Source organism: Vipera ursinii (assembly GCF_947247035.1).
Source record: "Vipera ursinii genome assembly, chromosome: 5".
Lineage (NCBI taxonomy): Eukaryota > Metazoa > Chordata > Lepidosauria > Squamata > Viperidae > Vipera > Vipera ursinii.
In genome coordinates, this window is record NC_139518.1 from 5,694,875 (window position 1) to 5,713,926 (window position 19,052).

Consider the following 19,052-nt stretch of genomic DNA (forward strand, 5'->3'; position numbering starts at 1 on the left):
TCAGGGACTAGGTCAATGGAGCAGTCGTAGGGCCTGTGCGGGGGTAATTGGTCCGCCTCTGACTCGCTGAACACGTCAGCAAAGTCGGACAGTTCGGGAGGCAAGGAAACCCCTGAGGAACCCTCCACCTGGCCGGCACAGATATGGCGGGTGTGGTCCACGCACTGCAAACTTGGGAAGGTGACCAAGTTCTGAGACCAATAGATCTGTGGATCATGCGCCCGGAGCCACGCCAGTCCCAAGACCACGGGGAAGTGCAGATCCGAAGTGACGTAGAACTGAATGGCCTCCACATGGGTACTGATGGCCATACACACGGGTTGCGTGGCGGCCGTGATAGGCCCGGACAGGAGCACTCGACCATCGATGGTCTCCACAAGCATGGGCGGATCCACTGGACACTGGGGAACAGCCCATTTGGCCACAAAGGCCGAATCCATAAAGTTAGTGGTAGCCCCAGAGTCAATTAAGGCATGGACTGGAATCCCCTCTGACTTGCCAGGGAGGATCAGACGTGCCTCCAAAATCAAATGCCGTGGAGGTTCACAGGCACCGTTGGAACGGCGTCGCTCGGAGTGGATGTTGTGGGTCGCCCGATCTTTCACACCGTCTAGATCGGGCTCGGGCCGTTTCCCGATAACAAAGCAGGGGACTTTCTCGGGGCAGGCTTGGTCACTGACGCCCGCTGACGCTTCTTCGGGCAAGAAGCAGCCAAATGTCCAGGGTCCCCACAGTAAAAACACAACCCCTCCGATCGTCGTCTGTCCATTTCCGTCACCGATAGACGGGACCTGGCGGCACCCAGCTCCATTGGCTCCTCCCTCTGGACCGGGGGCTCACGCACAACAGGGGCGGCAGGGGTCTGTGGGGTGGCACGGCGACTCTTACGCTGCTGCAGCCGGGCATCGATCCGCAGACAAAGATGGATCAGCCCATTCAGGTCTGAGGGAATGTCCACGCGGGCCAGCTCATCCAACATCTCCTCTGACAAGCCATCCTGAAAGGCATCCACGAGCGCAGCCTCATTCCAGGCAGAATCCTGGCTAAGCAGCCGGAAATCGCTGATATAGGCCTGTAGAGGGCGCTGACCCTGCCTCAAAGCTTTCAGGCGTCGGGTGGCCGTCTGTGCCTTAATCGGGTCCTCGTACATGAGGCGCATATGGTCACAAAACCCCCCAAAGTTATCCAACAAAGGGCTAGGCTGTGCCAACAGAGGCGTGCCCCAACGAGCTGCATCTCCCGACAGAAGGCTCAACACGAATCCCACCTTATCTCGGTCAGTGGGGAAATCAGCTGCTTTCACGCTGATATAAAGCTGGCATTGTCCCAGGAAGGCAGGAAACAGTTCTGGATTACCAGCGAATTTATCCGGCATAGCTATCTGACATTTCCTCCTGGGTGGGGGGGCAGCATGTACCTGAGCCTGCAGTTGTGCCACCTGAGTGGCCAGCAAGGTGAGTTGCTGGTTGAGCTGGACATTCTCGGCAAGAAGCTGCTCCATCGTAGTATTAAGGGGTGGGTGGCTGAAAGCAAACTGTTCTAAACCAGCCCTCTTCTCGCACCCCTAATCAAAGGAAGAGTCTGGAAAGCGTCCAAGATCAAAAGGCTTCTGCCAAGTTTTAATTACACTGTTACAAAAATACAAGAGCTTGACTTCTCAAAGAAAAAGTTGCTTTCAGCAACTAGCCCCTCCCCAAACACTTCTTTTATAGAGAGCTCAGGGCGTGGTCTCCCTGTGCCTCCTCCCGAGGAGTCCCATAGCCTTCCTTTGTTTGTCCCTGCTCGTCTGCCTCCTGCGTCGGGCGTCCTTGAACAGGGCCAGCTGTGGGTCATCATCCTCCGCACTCTCGGGCTCACACAGCTGAGAAGAGGTTCCCGGCTGAGGACTCTGCAAAGTCTCCAAATCATCATCAGCCGGTTCGTTTCCCTCCTCCCCCACATCTGAGTCCTCCGATACATCGGACCCGGCTGTCGGGCCCACAGGCTGGCCCTGAGTCACAACACTTTTGAGGGGGTATTGAACCATCCAGCATCTGAAATAAAACAAGGCATGGACAAAGTGTTTCGTGTGAATTCGTGGATTGCTAAGCAGAGAAAGTTGCCTAGAGATGTGGTGGTTTATTTTGTAAAAAGGGAAATTAGAGATGAAGTTATACAAGCTGCCTATGATACTAAAGTTGTGATTGCTGGTCAAGAAGTTTTGGTTCTAAAAGAAATTCCTCCAAAGATTTTAAAGAGAAGGAAGGACTTTATATTTCTTGTGCAAGAGCTCAAGCTAAGAGATATAAGGTTCAGATGGGAGATCCCAGCTGGGTTGAGCTTCATGTATGATGGCAAAAGGTACTGTTTGGGTACTGTGAAGCAAGCGCATGATTTTTACAACAATGTTTTAAAAGCAACCCCATCAACACTTCTGGAAGCTGCAGAGGGATCTGGAGAAGGAGAACATCAAGAGGATGAAGATGGACAGATAGATGAGAAGGGTACAGGAGGAGATCAAGCTGCAACTCTTTTGGATGATCCTAGAGAACAGAGGGTGACGCGTGCTGCCTTAAAACGCTCAAAAAAGATAAAAAAATAAGACCAGTAGAAATCTATGGAACTTCCACAATATACTTATAGTCAAGTGGTAGTTGTGTTTTTAAGAGTTTTAGGATGATATGTATGGTAACAGAATTTTTAATTTGGAATTAATGGACAATTTACTACAGAGGAAGAGGAAGAAACTTTTGTGGGTTAATGCGGGTTAATTTGTCTAAGAACTATCTATTATGGCCTATTTTGGCTAGAGAGGTTAATAGGGATAGGTGCTTGTGATGTGTAAGTGAGAATATGTCTAGGTAATAGTGAATTGTGGAAGAACATAGATGGGAATGATGCTAGTTTTCTTTTATTTTAGTTCTTTATACATATTTAGTATTGTTAAGGATTGGTTTACTCTATATAAGCTAGAGAGTGATGGATTTTAGAGTTTATAATTGTTAGTATATGATTGTTTATGATTGCTTTTTAGATATATACCTTGTATTTTGCTCTGGGAAGTCGGGGGGGAGGGGGGGAGGAGGGGAAGTAGAGGGGGGGGAGGCAGGGGAGGGAGGAGGGAGAGGGGGAGGGGGGGAGATAGGGGGGAGGTAGGGAGGGGAGGAGGGAGGGGGAAGGGGGGTTTTTCAAAGGAAAATTGTATTTTTAAAACTTTTCAATAATAATTTTAATTTTTGTATCCAATTTTTATGTATTGCCCTGTTCACCGCCCTGAGTCTCTTGAGAGAAGGGCGGTATATAAATTAAATTAATAAATAAATAATAAATAAATGTTCCCTTCAGAAGGAAGTGTTCAGGGAATGTTACTTACTTCCCCTTCCCGGTCTTGTCATTTCAAGTTACAAGCATAGGTGGGAAAGAGAAGGGAAGTGAGGCCATTACAGCCTCCACCCTCTCTCAAGAGGTGAGTAGCATATCCTTATAAACCTTTAGGCAGTTTAGGCCCTGGGGGTGGGGTATAGGGGCAGTTACACTTTTGGCCATCTTATAGCTAGGAGCACAAGGCCAGTAAGTAGGCTATGCTACAGCTAGGAGCACATGTAGTGGTGGGATTGAAATGCCTGAACAACCAGTTACCTTACTGGATTCAGGCCTGGGCCTCCGAGGCCTAGAATGGATTTATGGAAATTGCATCCACAAACTTCTGATGGGCTGTTCTAGGCCTGGGTGGCCCACAAAAGAGTCCAAACAAAAAGGTGTTATGTTCCCTTTCCTTTGAGAACTTCCTAGAATCTAGCCCTAACACCCCTTTACAGCCCTGACTCTGAAGGGATCTAACCCTAGCCCTAACCCTAACCCTAATTTTCATTGTCAATGGGATTTTTCCCATGTATTTCACTGCAGCCCACAAAAGAAACTGAATGAAAAGCTGTTATGTTCCCTTTCCTTGGAGAACCTCATAGAATCTAGCCCTAACACACTTTTTCATCCGTGACTGCAAAGTGATCTAACCCTAACCCTAACCCAACTTTCATTTTCAAGGTCAATGGGATTTTCCCATGTATTTCACTGCAGCCCACATAAGAGTCTGGATGAAAAACTGCTATGTTCCCTTTCCTTGGAGAACCTCATAGAATCTAGCCCTAACACCACTTTTAAGGCATCACTCCAAAGGGATCTAACCCTAACCCTAACTCTAGCCCTAGCCCTAACCCTAATTTTCATTTTCAATGGCAGTTTCCCATGTATTTCACTGTTTCAGCTGTTATGTTCTCTTTCCTTTAAGAACCTCCTTACATCCTTTTTCATCCATGACTGCAAAGTGATCTAACCCTAAACCCTAACGCTAACCCTAGCCCTAACCCAAACCCAACTTTCATTTTCATGGTCAATGGGATTTTCCCATGTATTTTACTGCAGCCCACAAAAGAGTCTGAACGAAAAGCTGTTATGTTCCCTTTCCTTTGAGAACTTCCTAAAATCTAGCCCTAACACAGTTCTTCCATCCATGACTGCAAAGTAATCTAACCCTAAACCCTAACCCTAGCCCTAACCCTAACCCAACTTTCATTTTCATGGTCAATGGGATTTTCCCATGTATTTCATTCCCGCCCACAAAAGAGTCTGAACGAAAAGCTGTTATGTTCCCTTTCCTTTGAGAACCTTCTAGAATCTAGCCCTAACACCCCTTTTCAGCCCTGACTCCAAACGTATCTAACCCTAATCCTAATCCTAACCCTAGCCCTTACCCTAACCCTAATTTTCATTTTCAATGGGAAAATGAAATGACTTAAAAGTGATTTAAAAAAACATAAATGTTATGGGCGACATCTTGTGGCTAAACCTGATATTACAATTTGTTATTGCCTAAAAGAGACTTGGCTTGAAGCCCAGACTATAGATAAGACTGCAACCTTGACAGATATCAGCTGTGAGAAGCCCAGCTGTGTTCTATACTCAGTGACAAAATTATTTTCATTCTCTGATTGTAAAGCTTTTAACTTAACAGTCTATTAAGAGAACATGGATGAAGATCAGGAACAGATATTCAACAGATGTTGAAAGCAATTCATGAAACTATTCTTACAGCTACTGATGAAGTAAGAAGCTACAGAAAAGAACAAGATGTCAGCCTAGATATACGAACCCAAATTTTGATTACAACTAAAGAATTAACTACACAGAATGTAATAGAAGTGAAACAATTAAATATGATTATAGAAGATTCAATTGACCAACAAACACAGTTAATGGAAAACCCAGAAAAGAGACTGACAACATGGAAAAGGGAAAAGACTTTCTATACAAACCAGAAGAAACTTGAGGATCAAGAAGAAGAACAGACTGAAGGGAAGATAAACATTTCAGGACAATTACGTCGAGATGGAAAAATGGAGAGACGATTTGTTATTCCTTCCAAAAAAATGGTAACCAGATGGCCTTTTCTACTTCAAACAATATATATAATAATACAGGGAGATCTATTTGATGACTTGAAAGCATGGAAATGGAAGGCGAATTGGCAAAGAAAGAAAGCTAGAATAAGGCTGAAGAAAATTGAGGTTTTGACTTATTAGTGGGAATTAAAATAGAATATACTTAAATAGGCAAGATGTGTACTTTGAATACTAGATTTTGTTATGAGCTGAAATAAAGAAAACTTTGGTCATTTAAAACTTGGAAGTATAAATATTAAAAGTTAAACTTGAATATTGATTTGCTTATAAAGGTTGAATGTAAAAGTAATTAAGATATATGTAAGCTAAAAATCTATTGATAAAGGGAATTTCCCATTTATTTCACTGCAGCCCACAAAAGAGTCAGAACGAAAAGTTGTTATGTTCTCTTTCCTTTGAGAATCTCCTAGAATCTAGCCCTAAAACACTTTTACATCCATGACTGCAAAGTGATCTAACCCTAACCCTAGCCCTAACCCTAACCCAACTTTCATTTTCATGGTCAATAGGATTTTCCAAGGTATGGGCTAGATTCAGGCAGTTCTCCGAACTCAGGAAAACTTAGCTACCATTTCTGCTGATCTGGTGTGAACTGGCTGAATCCCACCACTGAGCACCTGGTCTCTTTTATGGAAAAATGGCTGGTAGTTATTATGTATACCAATGAAGGAAAAGCTTGTGTGAGTGGAAGGTACGCATGTTTGCCTGCCACTCACCCACACACACTGACCTAGGCTGGGCTGTCAAGCTGGAAAGTTTGGGGACCGCTGTTTTAGACTCACTGTGTGTTGAGATTTCATTTTTTTTTCTTTTCAGCTGAAATTTCAGTTTTTCTTCCCAGCTGAGATTTTTTTTCTCAATTTTTTTTATTTATCTTTCATTCTTTCATACATCTTTGGATTACAAATTATAGATCCACCTCATTTGCATTTAAGCTTCAACACTTCAACAAAATAACATTTAAGTATTGAAATTTTCAGAGTACTCCAGAAATGGCATCTAAACTTGCAAGGCTTTTTTTTTTTTTTTGCTATGCTGGTGATACTGAAATGATGGATTCCTTCATGGACAGAACCACTTTGGTATAGGGGTTAATGCTCCAGCCTTGAAACTGAGATATTCTGAGTTCTAGTTTCAACTCAAGCACCAAATTAACTGGCGACACTGGGTCAGTTCCTCTCCCTACCCTAAGAATGGGCAATGGCAAATCACTTCTGAAATTTTGAAAAACTGCAAAGATTTATCCAGGCTGTTGCCAGGAGTCAGGACTGACTCAAGAGCACGCACACCTTTTGGGAAGAATAGTACAACTAATGATTTCCAAGGCTGCCTCCATACCTTACATTCATGATTACGTGAAAATGCTGACAGAAACATATTTGCTTGGGAACCTTTGTCTCTTTAATAGAAAAGATGACTCACCAAATGGAAAAAGTCACCAGTGACTTTCACAATAGTGTCAAGGGCTTCAATTAACTTCTGGAAGTTTTCATCTTCAGGAGCAAACTGATAGCCGAAACTCAAAGAGCATACAACATTAGAAATTGCATGTCGTATTGAAAATGAAGGGTCAAATGGCTGTCCTGCAAATGAAGATATTTTATAATGAATTTCATAAAGAAGAGCCTTGGTGGAGCAGTGGGCTAATGCCTCCTTAAGTAACACCAGCTGCCTGCAATTAGTGCAGGTTCGAGTCCCACCAGGCTCAAGGTTGACTCAGCCTTCCATCCTTCCGAGGTAGGTAAAATGTGGACCCAGATTGTTGGGGGCAATTAAGCTGACTTTGTAATAATGCCGCTTGGGGTGTGTGAAAGCCCTAATAAGCAGGCATATACATAGAATGAAGGCTACTGCTAAGTTTGTAAAGCCGCCCTGAGTCTTCGGAGAAGGGCGGGATATAAATGGAATTAAAATAAATAAAATAAATAAAGAAATAAAACTTCTCAGGGGATGAAGGAAGAAAAATGGAAATTCTGTCAATTTTTTTTCAAAAAGTTAAAATCAAATCAAATGCATCTCTTTTTATTTGAAATACTAAGCATAGAAAAGATTATTTTCAGACAGACGTGAACCATTTTCATTACCCCAAATTACAGACCTTTTGTTTGTCTAAAGGTCTCCACCAGTTTCTGAGCTGCGTCTTCTATTTGATACTCAATGCTTTTCTTCCCCAGGCCCAGCTTCCGCAGAGAAGTGATGGTGATGTGTCGTTGCTGTTTCCAGACGTGGCCACTGGAAAAAATAATTCCTGTGGGCATCAGCAGACAATGATAAATGATTCCTGATAACATTCATGTTAAAAAACTAGCTAGGTCTAGTTCTTGCCAAACAGCTATAATGCACATTAAAGCCTTCTAAGACTGTAATTATGAAGAAGTGATAGAAGGAGTTAAAGTTGCCAGAACCTTGGGCAAGAGTGACCACATCATAAGGAAATTCAGTATAATGCGAACAGAAGCAACAGAATATAATCCAACCAGTGTCTTAAAAGTACTGATTTTATCCATGGATAAAAATCCTAAAGGAGAAAACAACTGAAGAATCATGGGAAACTCTGAAAAATGCAATCAAAAATCCACAATCCAACACAATACCACTGAAAAAGAAAAAAAAAGAAAAAAATCCAAGAAGAAACCAGCACGGTTGCCCAAAGATCTCTCTGATAAACTGGAAGACAAAAAAGATAAGTACAAAAAATAGGAAGAGGGACGCATAACTAAGGCAGAATATCAGCTGATAGCCTGAATCTGCAAAGATGAAGTCATGAAAGCAAAGGCTCAGAATGAACAAAGACTTGCAAGAAAAGCCAAAGATAATAAAAGAAGTTTCTTTCCACACACACACACACACACGGGCACACACACACACACACACACACACATATATATATATAACAAGAAAAGGTAACAGGCAGTAGAGAGAAAGTAGATTTGCTTAACTCATCCTTTGCATTTGTGAGAAATTATTCTTAGAAAATTTTATTAGTGGAAGAGATAAAGTGGGAAAATATAGAAGTGCAGTTTTATCAAAATGTGAGTAAGTTACATTATTTTCAAAGGAGCAGTTTCTAATCCTCAAGGAACCAATTTCTTAAATTTGGAATTCACTACAAATTTGGATTCTTCTTAATCAGACATTGTAAAAGAAATTTCAATTCTTGAAGAAATTAAAATCGTCTCCCTGCACTTAAGAAGACATGCATGTTCCTTCATTTTATCAAGTGGTAAAAGGAGGCCAGGCTCAGTGGGTTAGGACGCTGAGCTTGTCGATCAGATGGTCGGCAGTTTGGCAGGTTGAATCCCGAGTGCCGCATAGCAGAGTGCCTGTTACTCGTCCCAGCTTCTGCCAACCTAGCAGTTCGAAAGCACGTAAAAATGCAAGTAGAAAAATAGGGACCACTACGGTGGGAAGGTAACAGCGTTCCGTGCGCCTTTGGCGTCTAGTCATGCCGGCCACATGACCACGGAGACGTCCTCGGACAAGCGCTGGCTCTTCGGCTTTGAAATGGAGATGAGCACCAGCCCCTAGAGTCGGAAACGACTAGCACGCATGTGCGGGGGAACCTTTACCTTTACTTTTTTAACCTTATAAAATGCAATAAAAACTTCTTTTTAAAAAAAGAAAACTCCAGGTCAAAGAGACTACCTTGTGAATCTTTTTTTTTTTTGTCTTTATATGTAATCTTAGCAAAGATAGGAAAATGAGCTATTCACTCTGAGCTATGCAAGGCTCATTATGTGGCTATGAATACCTATGCAGAAATCAACTATTTCCCCCTTTTATATTAATATATAGTTATTATACTGTATATACAGGTAGTTGTCAAATTATAACAGTTTATTTAGCGACCATTCAAAGTTTCAGTGGCACTGAAAAAAATAACTTATGACCGTTTTTCACACTTACAACCATTGCAGCATCCCCACGATCATGTGATCAAAATTCAGATGCTTGGCAACTGGCATGTACTTATGACAGTTGCAGTGTCCCAAGGTCATGTGATTCCCCCCTTTTGTGACTTTCTGATAAGCAAAGTCAATGGGGAAGCCAGATTCACTTAACCACCATGTTGCTAACTTATCAATTGCAGGGATTCACTTAACAGCTGTGGCAAGAAAGATCATAAAATGGGGCAAAAGTCACTTAAGAAATGTCTCACTTAACGACAGAAATTTGTGGTCGTAAGTTGAGGATTACCTGTCTGTATAAGGAAGCCACCAAGAGTTACCTTATGGTAAGATGGGTGGCAAATAAATAAATAAATAAATAAATAAATAAATGAAAAATAAATAAATAAATAAATATAGTTTTATCACTTTTAACATTGCAAGCCACCAGAGACACTTCATGATGAGATGAGTGACAAACAAATTTAGTAAATCCTCCTCCTCTTCCTCCTCCTCCTTCTCCTCCTCCTCCTCCTCACATTCATCATCATCATCCCTGGTCCTTGGAAAGGACTCAATAGATATTTAGCTGAGTTGGTCATACAGACAGAATTTGTGAAAAAACGAATTTGCAAAATCTGGAGGAAGAAGCCAAATATGAAGGAGAAGGATGGGACTGAAGAGACAAAGGAAGATGGAGAAAGTGTTAGTTAGATGGGGATGATGAGAGCCTCCAAAAAAGAGGTAGATTTTTAGTGAAAAAGAAGTAATGTCTAAATTGATGCATAATATAATGGGCCAGATAGAAAGCTATGGAGGTGTACAATAATTGGGTGCAAAGTAGTATTCCTTTTGCTTATCTCATGCCAATAAATTATTTTGGTTACTATGCCTAATTTTCCCCCAATACTGTGAATAATCTTACCAGTAGTTATAATTGTTATAGGGTGAAGGTTATTTACATACAATTTCTCTAGTTGCACTTACCCAATCCTTTCCCTAAAGCGATCAAAAAAGGATCATCCGGTCGGTCGGAGAATTCCCCTGGGAAGCTGTTCATTATTTCTTTCACTGTTTTGAATCCAGACAGCACTATGAGACGTTTAGGTCCAACCCACATGGTGTATATATTTCCATATCGTTTTATATGCTGCCGAGTGAATCAAAGTTGAGAAATGTTACAATTAAAGAAAACAGATTCTTTATAGTTATTACACTCACCTACAGTTTTTTTTCTTAAATCCTCAATTCTAAGACCTTTCACCATATGCAATTCTCTGCTCTTTAGAATTTTTTTTTCTCCAAGATCCCTGCCAAGAACTTTATCTACTTTTTTAAAAAAAAAAATTGCTGGGATGTTCCTTTCTCTGTGTTTCTACTTGAAGTCCACCTTCTCCCATCTGTTTGCTCCCTTCTCCCATGCCTCAAATGAGAGATGGTCGTCTTACTGCCCATTCCTCCTGTGACTGACAGATATGTGAGCCGATGGTTGTCTGAAACAGATTATCCATGAATCACATTTTTTGCACCCTACACTTTGAACGGTTTGCAAAGGCTTTCTCAGCCACTTTATCCTCTGCTTTTTTAAGCCATCAAGTGCTCAACTTTCCAACTGGTTGTTTTCTTTTATTCAAGTTTTGTTGGTTTTTCAATATTTACATATACATGTATTTGTGAAGCAATATGGTGGTTGGGTAGTGAAAAGTAACAAATAACAAGCTGTTTATAAACAGTTCAGGTTGCATCAGTAAAGATTCCCTCTCTGTTTCCCTTAGTTTTCACATAGTCAAAGTGATCAAGTTAGTACATTTCTAGATAAGACCTAATCAATTAAGAAAGTTTTCAATGTAATTAGACTAAAACATGTCAAAATCCTGTTTTTAAGTTTTACCTAATTGCAATAAAATCCTCTAAAGTGACCTATAATATACAGAAGAAAGCTTACTTTTTGGGCAAACTACAATTCCCTATTTCAGTAAAGAATAATTCTCTTGTCTACAAAACTTACATTGTTCATTATCATTCTTATGATTTAACAGTAAATTCTAGTTTTCACCTTAACAAATCACCAACTGTTAGAAAAGATTTTTTGTCTTAACCATTATAATAATAAAGTTGGAAGGGACCTTGGAGGTCATCTAGTCCAGCCCCCTGCTCAGGCAGGAAACCCTATACCATTTCGGACAAATGGCTGTCCAGTCTCTTCTTAAAAACTTCCAGTGTTGGAGCATTCACAGCTTCTGGAGGCAGGTTGTTCCACTGATTAATTGTTCTAACCGTCAGAAAGTTTCTCCTTAGTTCTAGGTTGCTTCTCTTCTTGATTAGTTTCCATCCATTGCTTCTTGTCCTGCCTTTGGGCGCTTTGGAGACTAGCTTGAGTCCCTCCTCTTTGGGGCAGCCCGTGATATGTTAGAAGACTGCTATCATGTCCCCCCTCGTTCTTCTCTTCATTAAACTAGACATAAACAATTCCAGCAGCCGTTCCTTATATGTTTTAGTCTCCAGTCCCCTAATCATCTTTGTTGCTCTTCTCTGCACTCTTTCCAGGGTCTTAGCATCTTTTTTACATCGTGGTGACCAAAACTGCTGCTAAGCTTGTAAGCCTCCCTGAGTCTTCGGAGAAGGGCGGGATATAAATGGAATTTAAAAAAAAAACTCCATGCAGTATTCCAAATGTGGCCTTACCAAGGCATTGTAAAGTGGCATTAATACTTCTCGTGATCTTGATTCTATCCCTCTGTTAATGCAGCCTAGCACTGTGTTGGCTTTTTTGGCAGCTGCAGCACACTGCTGGCTCATATTTAAGTGATTGTCCACTAGGACTCCGAGATCCCTCTCACAGTTACTAGTATTGAGCAAGGTACCTCCTCCTGTATCTTAAGCGTGTCTTCTGGAGTGTTGGCTATTCCTGCCAGTTTGGTGTTGTCTGCAAATTTGATGAGTTCCCCATTTATTCTTTCATCCAAATCGTTGATGGAGATGTTGAAGAACACTGGGCCCAGAACAGAGCCTTGGGACACCCCACTACACACTTCCTTCCATGTAGATGCGGTTCCATTGAGGACCACATGTTGAGTACGGCCTGTCAGCCAGCTATGAATCCATCTGGTGGTGATTCTGTCTAACACACATTTTTCTATCTTATCAAGTAGAAGGTTGTGATCTACTTTATCAAATGCCTTACTGAAGTCCAAGTAAATTACATATAGGGAACGGTTGCTGGAATTGGGTATGTGTAGTTTAATGAAGAGAAGGGTGAGGGGTGACATGATAGCTGTGTTCCAATATCTCAGGGGCTACCACAAAGAAGAGGGAGTCAAACTATTCTCCAAAGCACCTGAAAGCAGGACAAGAAGCAACGGATGGAAACTAGTCAAAGAGAGAAGCAACCTAGAACTAAGGAGAAACTTCCTGACAGTTAGAACAATTAACCAGTGGAACAACCTGCCTCCAGAGGTGGTGAATGCTCCAACACTGGAGGTTTTTAAGAAGAGACTGGACAGCCATTTGCCTGAACTGGTATAAGTTTTCCTGCCTGAGCAGGGGGTTGGACTAGATGGCCTCCAAGGTCCCTTCCAACTTTATTATTATTATTATTATTATTATTATTATTATTATTATTATTATTATTATTATTATTATTATTATTATTATTATTATTAATATTATTATTATTTCCACAGCATTCCTCTGGTCCACTAATTATGTCACTTGGTCAAAGAATGCAATAAGATTTGTCTGGCATGATCTGTTTTTGACAAACCCATGTTGGCTTTTAGTAATGACTTTGTTTGCCTCTAGGTGCTCGCTGATTCGTTGTTTGATTATCTTTTCCAGAATCTTCCCAGGTATTGAGGTCAGGCTGATAGGTATGTAATTTCCTGGCTCCATTTTTCCCCCTTTTTTGAAGATGGGAACTACATCAGCTCTTTTCCAATCCTCTGGTAATTCCCCAGTGCTCCAGGATCTTTGAAAAATATAGTTCAGTGGTTCTGAGATGATATCTGCCAGTTCCTTGAGAACCTTGGTGTATAATCCATCTGGTCCTGGTGATTTGAACATGTCTAGACTAGACAGGTGCTCACTTACCATTTTCTTGCCTATCTTAACTTGTGTTTCTATTCTGTTTTTTACAGCACTATTTTTGATAGGTTGGTCTGTTTTTCCCTTTGTGTAAAGACAGATGCAAAAAATGAGTTAAATAGTTCTGCTTTCTCCGTTGCTTGTCACCTTCTTGCCACTTTCACCCACTAATGGACCAATCATTTGCTTTAATTTTTTCTTTTTTTACATCTTGAAAAGAGCTTTATTTTGTTATTTTTGACTTTGGTTGCAAGCCTTAATTCATGTTGAGCCTTAGCTTTCCTCACTTCATCTTTGCAGGCATGGGCTATTTGCTGATATTCTGACTTAGTTATGTGCCCCTCTTTCCACTTTCTATACTTGTCGTTTTTATCTTTCAATTTCTCAGAGAGTTCTTTATGCAGCCATGCTGGTTTCTTTTGAGAGCTGTTATTTTTCCTCTTTGTTGGTATTGTGCTAGACTGGGCTTTTATTATCTCACTTTTCAAAATTTCCCAAGCTTCTTGAGTTGTTTTCCCCTTGAGGATTCTCATCCACGGAATCCTTCCCAAGCCCTCTCTAAGTTTATTGAAATTAGCTCTCTTAAAGTCTAGGACTCTAGTTTGACTGTGTTCTATTGCTTGTGCTTCCATAATGTTGAATTCCAATACTGCATGATCACTTCCTCCCAAGGTTCCTGTGGCTTCAACACTTTCTATCATTTCATCTCTGTTAGTGAGAATTAGATCCAAAATGGCTAATCCCCTATTTCCCTTCTCTACTTTTTGGGTAACAAAGTTGTCTGCTAGGTTTGTCAGGAATCTGTTTGATCTTCCACTTGTATGGAGTTTGTCTCCCAGTTGTTATCAGGGTAAAATTAAAATACTATCTTATATTATAAGATTCTAAATTCTATAGTATAATTCAAAGTTTTATTCTAAAAGCTTAAATTTGTTTTCCTTTAAAAATCTAAAACCTAAATATGAAATCAGTTTTTTATTTTTTTAAGATTTCCCTTAGTCCATCAAAAAAGATTTTTTTTTTAGGTTCTGTCCTTACAAATCCCCCCAAAAGGACAAGTCTATATCTTTAAATCTAACTTTCGCCTTCCTTTTGTGCCAATCAGGCTTCCATCTTAGTGTATTTAAATTCTCAAATGTGTCTCCCTTTCTTCCTCCACCTCTTATTTGAATCCATGGAGACCATCCAAATGACAGTTTTGCCAAGCTGGTGTCCCTTTTATAATCATTGAAATATTGCTTTAATAGCTCAGGTTTTGATGTTTGATGTAATTCTTGTTCTATTTCCATCTGGGTTAGGTAGAACGTAGTAGCTAATGTTATCGTTTGATTAGCTGAATCCTCAACATACTATATTTGAAGGCCTTTAATATCTTTGCTCTTAATATTGCTTTCTTCAGGTGTTGTTGTTTTTTGAACTGTAAGTTTTGTAGTTAAAGTTGGAGTTTGTACGTCAAAGTTCTCTGTAGGCTGTGTTTGTTGCTCTTTGAAGTCTCCTATTTCAGTGTTAATTTCCAGTTCTTCTATTTGTTTTTGGGTTGTCAGTTCATCATTTAAGGTCAAAGTTTGGTCTGGTGGCTTTGAGTTGTCAGGTTTATCATGCAATTTGGCTTTAATTTGCTCAGATATAGCCAAGATTGTGTCCAATATCAATTTGTAGTTAAGTGATGGGATATAGTCATCCATTTCATTAATGTTTACAACTAAGTCTTCCATGGAAGCTATTTTAATAGAAGTCAGTAATTTTCCACCTCCAATGCTCCTAAAAGTTGTTTTCAGTACCAGGTGTTCCCACACTTGTCTTTGAAGATAATATCAAGGACAACTCTGTTATTCAGTCAGCTGTCAGAATAAGCAAAAGGTTTACCTGCAATTCCAAATTTAGCCACAGGATGTCATCTGTAGCATATAGAATAAGTTGTAAAATACTTTTTTCAAATTAATATAAAGCTTTTATATAATTAGTCCATTCTTTTTTCCTTAGTTCACATCTTAAACAGAAAATAGGGTAGTAGATCCCCACAAAAATATGAGCTTTTTAATAGGTAGGAATGAGACTGCTTAGTTTATTTGCTTAATCAGATGGTGTTTTTTTCCCCTTCACTTTAAGGCTTAAAATGTTATTTCCCCAAGTATACAAAAGCTGTTTATTCAAAAAAGGGGGGGAGAAAATTTTCAGAAAAGTTCCACAGGCAAGCAGTTAGGGCAATAAGAAAGGAAAGGTCTCACCCAAATCCTCCAGATTGCTTTGTTGTGCTAGATGGTGCTTTTGGCTTTTGGCAGGGAACAGCTTAATGATCGGCCATCGGTCTCTTCTTCTTCAGGCCAAAAGGAGCTACTATGGATTCAAGTGGAGGGCTGCTGCCCTTCCATGATCACAGGAGGGCCTCCTTGCAGTGGTCACCCCTCCAGGACAACTTTCAACCCTTTTCTCCAATGAAGAAAGATCGGATGGCAGGGAGGGAGCTCTCTCTACATGTCCAAAAGCGCTGCATGCGCAAACTGGAAGCCTCCCAACTGATTGTTATATTGAGAGACAGTCTACAGACTTTGTTGTGACCTGATCTAATGTTCTTCATCAGATGGGTTGCAACCTAAATTAAGATTGGCCAGAAGAGCAAATCAATCTGCATAAAACTAATTTGTAGAAATTGATCATCTTCCTTGTAATATACTGTATGATCCATGCAGATAGGTTGGACTAGAAGACCTCCAACGTCCCTTCCAAATCTGTTATTCTATTATTCTGTTAGTTTGGAGGATAACCTTGTTAGTCAAACCCCAAACCAAAAGAGTTTAGTAACACTATTACAGTCTATAGAGAGCCTTATGAAATTGCTGGCATATTTCAAAACAGGCATCTGAAACAAAAAGCCCAAAGAAGGTATAAAAACCTACTCACTCTTAATTGCATTTTGTCAGCTGTCCCAGAACTGCATGCTGTTGTTCATCAATAAACAAGAACCTTCTTTCCTAAGCAGTTAGCCTCCATTTTTTATTCCCAGCTTGGAACTGGACCTGATTTTTCTTTCAACAAGCCTTTTCTCATTCCAACTGAATCATGTGATGTTTGCTTGTTATTCTAGCATGCCAGAATAAGTATTGAATAATGAGTATTACCAGCACGATTTAATTAGATTGAATTAGAATTTGCCTTCTAAAAATTCAACCTCATCATTTCACAACCAGCTCTGTGAAATGTTGGCAAAAAGGTCTTGGCTTGAAAATTCGGGCATGATGAGAAAATTAACCAAGTGTCACCACTATGCCTTGATTAATTAAATTCCTTATCATGCAGGAATATTTTACCAGGTGAATACATTTGTTTATAGTTATGGTACAAAAAACCCCATTGAGAATTATTGTACATATTACAGCTTGATTATTTAGAAAGAAATACCTTCCGGAAAAAATCTTCATGTAGCCAAAACCCATCCGTCCACAAGGTCCCAATGAAAGGTAGAGCCAAAGGACCAGGAGGCAAATGTCTTTGGGACCAGAGTTGTTTGAAGAAAAACACAATCAGCAGAGCAAGCAGCAAAATAAACAAAAATATCCCTGTCACTATCATTTTCCTGTTGGATCTTTATCTTTGAGACTTTCTGGTTGATCTAAAGGCAATCGTCTTCTTTTATCTGATGGCTTTTTGCTTTTCTTCTTGTGTTATATATTTCATTGTTGGAAAAAGTTCCTGCAACAACTGTTCTTAATCCAAGCAACAAAGTGTAGATGGTGAGCTATGGATGCTTATTGATGCCTACCTAAAAGTGGTGTCATCACCCTTGCTACCTAACCCATGACCAGATCTGGAAATAATTTATTCTAAAACTTTAGCAGGAACAATTGCCCAACTCTGAAGCATCATTACATCCAAGAGAAGTCATGTGGTTTGATTAGTACAAGTCATCCTTTGTGATATTGTGTTTTGCCTTCTGGGCCAATACCTTTATTATTCCTTTTTGCCTTACCATTGAATTGGTGATTGCCTTAATATATTTCATTCTAAGCACAGACTGAAAGCTGAATCATTAAAAAGAAATCTAAGTTCTTGAGTTCCAGATGTTCAGGCTCAGGTTTCATTTGGTTCCTAGAATCATTTTACAACTATCCCTTCATACAACCATCTTTATGGTAATTGGGTGTCAGGCCCATGCTTCAAGGATAGGGATCCCCCAATTCTCTCCTTGAATCACGTTCTTGCTTATTATTAATTTGTTTGTTCTCTAAATGTATAAATTGTCCCATTCACCAATGTGACTCTAGGTGATATGCAATAGGTGACTTTCTTTCTCTAAATGCTTTTGCCCACACCCCAGATCTTGCAACCGATTAAAAAAAATAGATCTCTTCCCCTTCTTTATAAGCCACAGTTGGTCAGAAATATGTGAATTAATGTGATAACATCTTGTTGACAAAATACAAGCATTAATTAGACAGAGGATCAAAAAATGTGTTGCTATATATTTCTGTTCAATGGAGTACAGTGTTCAGGAAGAAAATCTGAAGCATCAGATAAAAGGAAGCAGCAATTTAGTTGTTTAGTGATAGTTCAAAATTATAAAAGTGACTTATGACCATTTTCACACTTAGGATCATTGCAGAATCCCTATGATCATGTGATCAAAAATTTTCCCCAACATGATTATTTTAAAATCACAGTGTCAAAGTTCTGACTGACAAATCCAACCCAGCAAACACATTTGAGATGTTCCTATCTCTTAATGTTAAACTTTATTGATTACATCATTTTAGCACCTATGAAAGGAAAACCATCTCTGGCTAACTCAGCTTTGTCATAGCCCCAAAAATGACAGAGGCAGTAATTTTAGGTCTATCTTGGTTAAACAAATGGAAACCTTTCATCTGGTGGTAGAAGGGGATGAGAAGGATGTTTTTTCCACCTGGTATGTACCGAAGGGTGAAATTGAAACAATTAAAGTATTTTGCCTAATGAACTTGTTTAGGGGAGAGTTTTCAATGCCACTAAGTTTTTGTGATCAGTCCATACTTCAAAAGGCACCTTGCTCCCCTCCAGGAAATGACATCATGTGAATAAAGCCCATCTAATAGCAAAAGCTTCTTTTCCCCAAATGGCCCACTGGCGCTCTGCTTCAGTGAACCTCTTTGAAGTGTGAGCACAGGGTTGTAAAAGTCCATCATGGTTTTTCTGCAAGAAAACCGCCCCTATGGCCACACCGCTAGCTTCATGACAACAGAAGAAACTGTAGCCATTTTACTTTTGTTATTCATTGTAACTTTCCACTCTGTAGTTGGGGATTTTCAGGTAGCCAGAATAAGGGGGGGAGGGAGAGGTAAGAGCATTCTTAGTCAAAACAACTGCAGCTGCAGAAAAAATCAAGGTTGTTGTGAGCAAAGAATTTTGGCAGTAGAAGGGTGGGGAGAGAAAAGCCTGCGTTTATTTGTAACTAGGGAATGTGATGTGTGACAGCTTGGGTTGAGGTGGGAATTGAAACTTGTAACTTTGTATTAGGGGAGGAAACTTTCACTTTTGGGTTCAACTATGTAAGTGCTGATATTTTGTTCTCAAATAAAATGTTCTCAAGGACAAATTTTTCACCTTGAAGTTCTTTTGACCAGCTTTATTTATCAGAACCATGACAATGATCATTGCAGCATCCCCATGA

General features: G+C 40.1%; 1 protein-coding gene across 1 annotated transcript in view; it reads right to left on the reverse strand.

The window, feature by feature from the left end:
- Positions 1 to 16,978, reverse strand: part of LOC310641160 (cytochrome P450 2J2-like) — a gene marked incomplete at both ends in the record, with an annotated part of 36,418 nt that extends 19,440 nt beyond the window's left edge. Inside the window, 4 exons of the mRNA XM_083363990.1 lie at positions 6,861 to 7,021; positions 7,537 to 7,686; positions 10,313 to 10,475; positions 16,808 to 16,978. Of these exons, the coding sequence (XP_083220116.1) occupies positions 6,861 to 7,021; positions 7,537 to 7,686; positions 10,313 to 10,475; positions 16,808 to 16,978 (645 nt within the window). The remainder of the gene's footprint in view (positions 1 to 6,860; positions 7,022 to 7,536; positions 7,687 to 10,312; positions 10,476 to 16,807) is intronic.
- Positions 16,979 to 19,052: the final 2,074 nt, after the last annotated feature.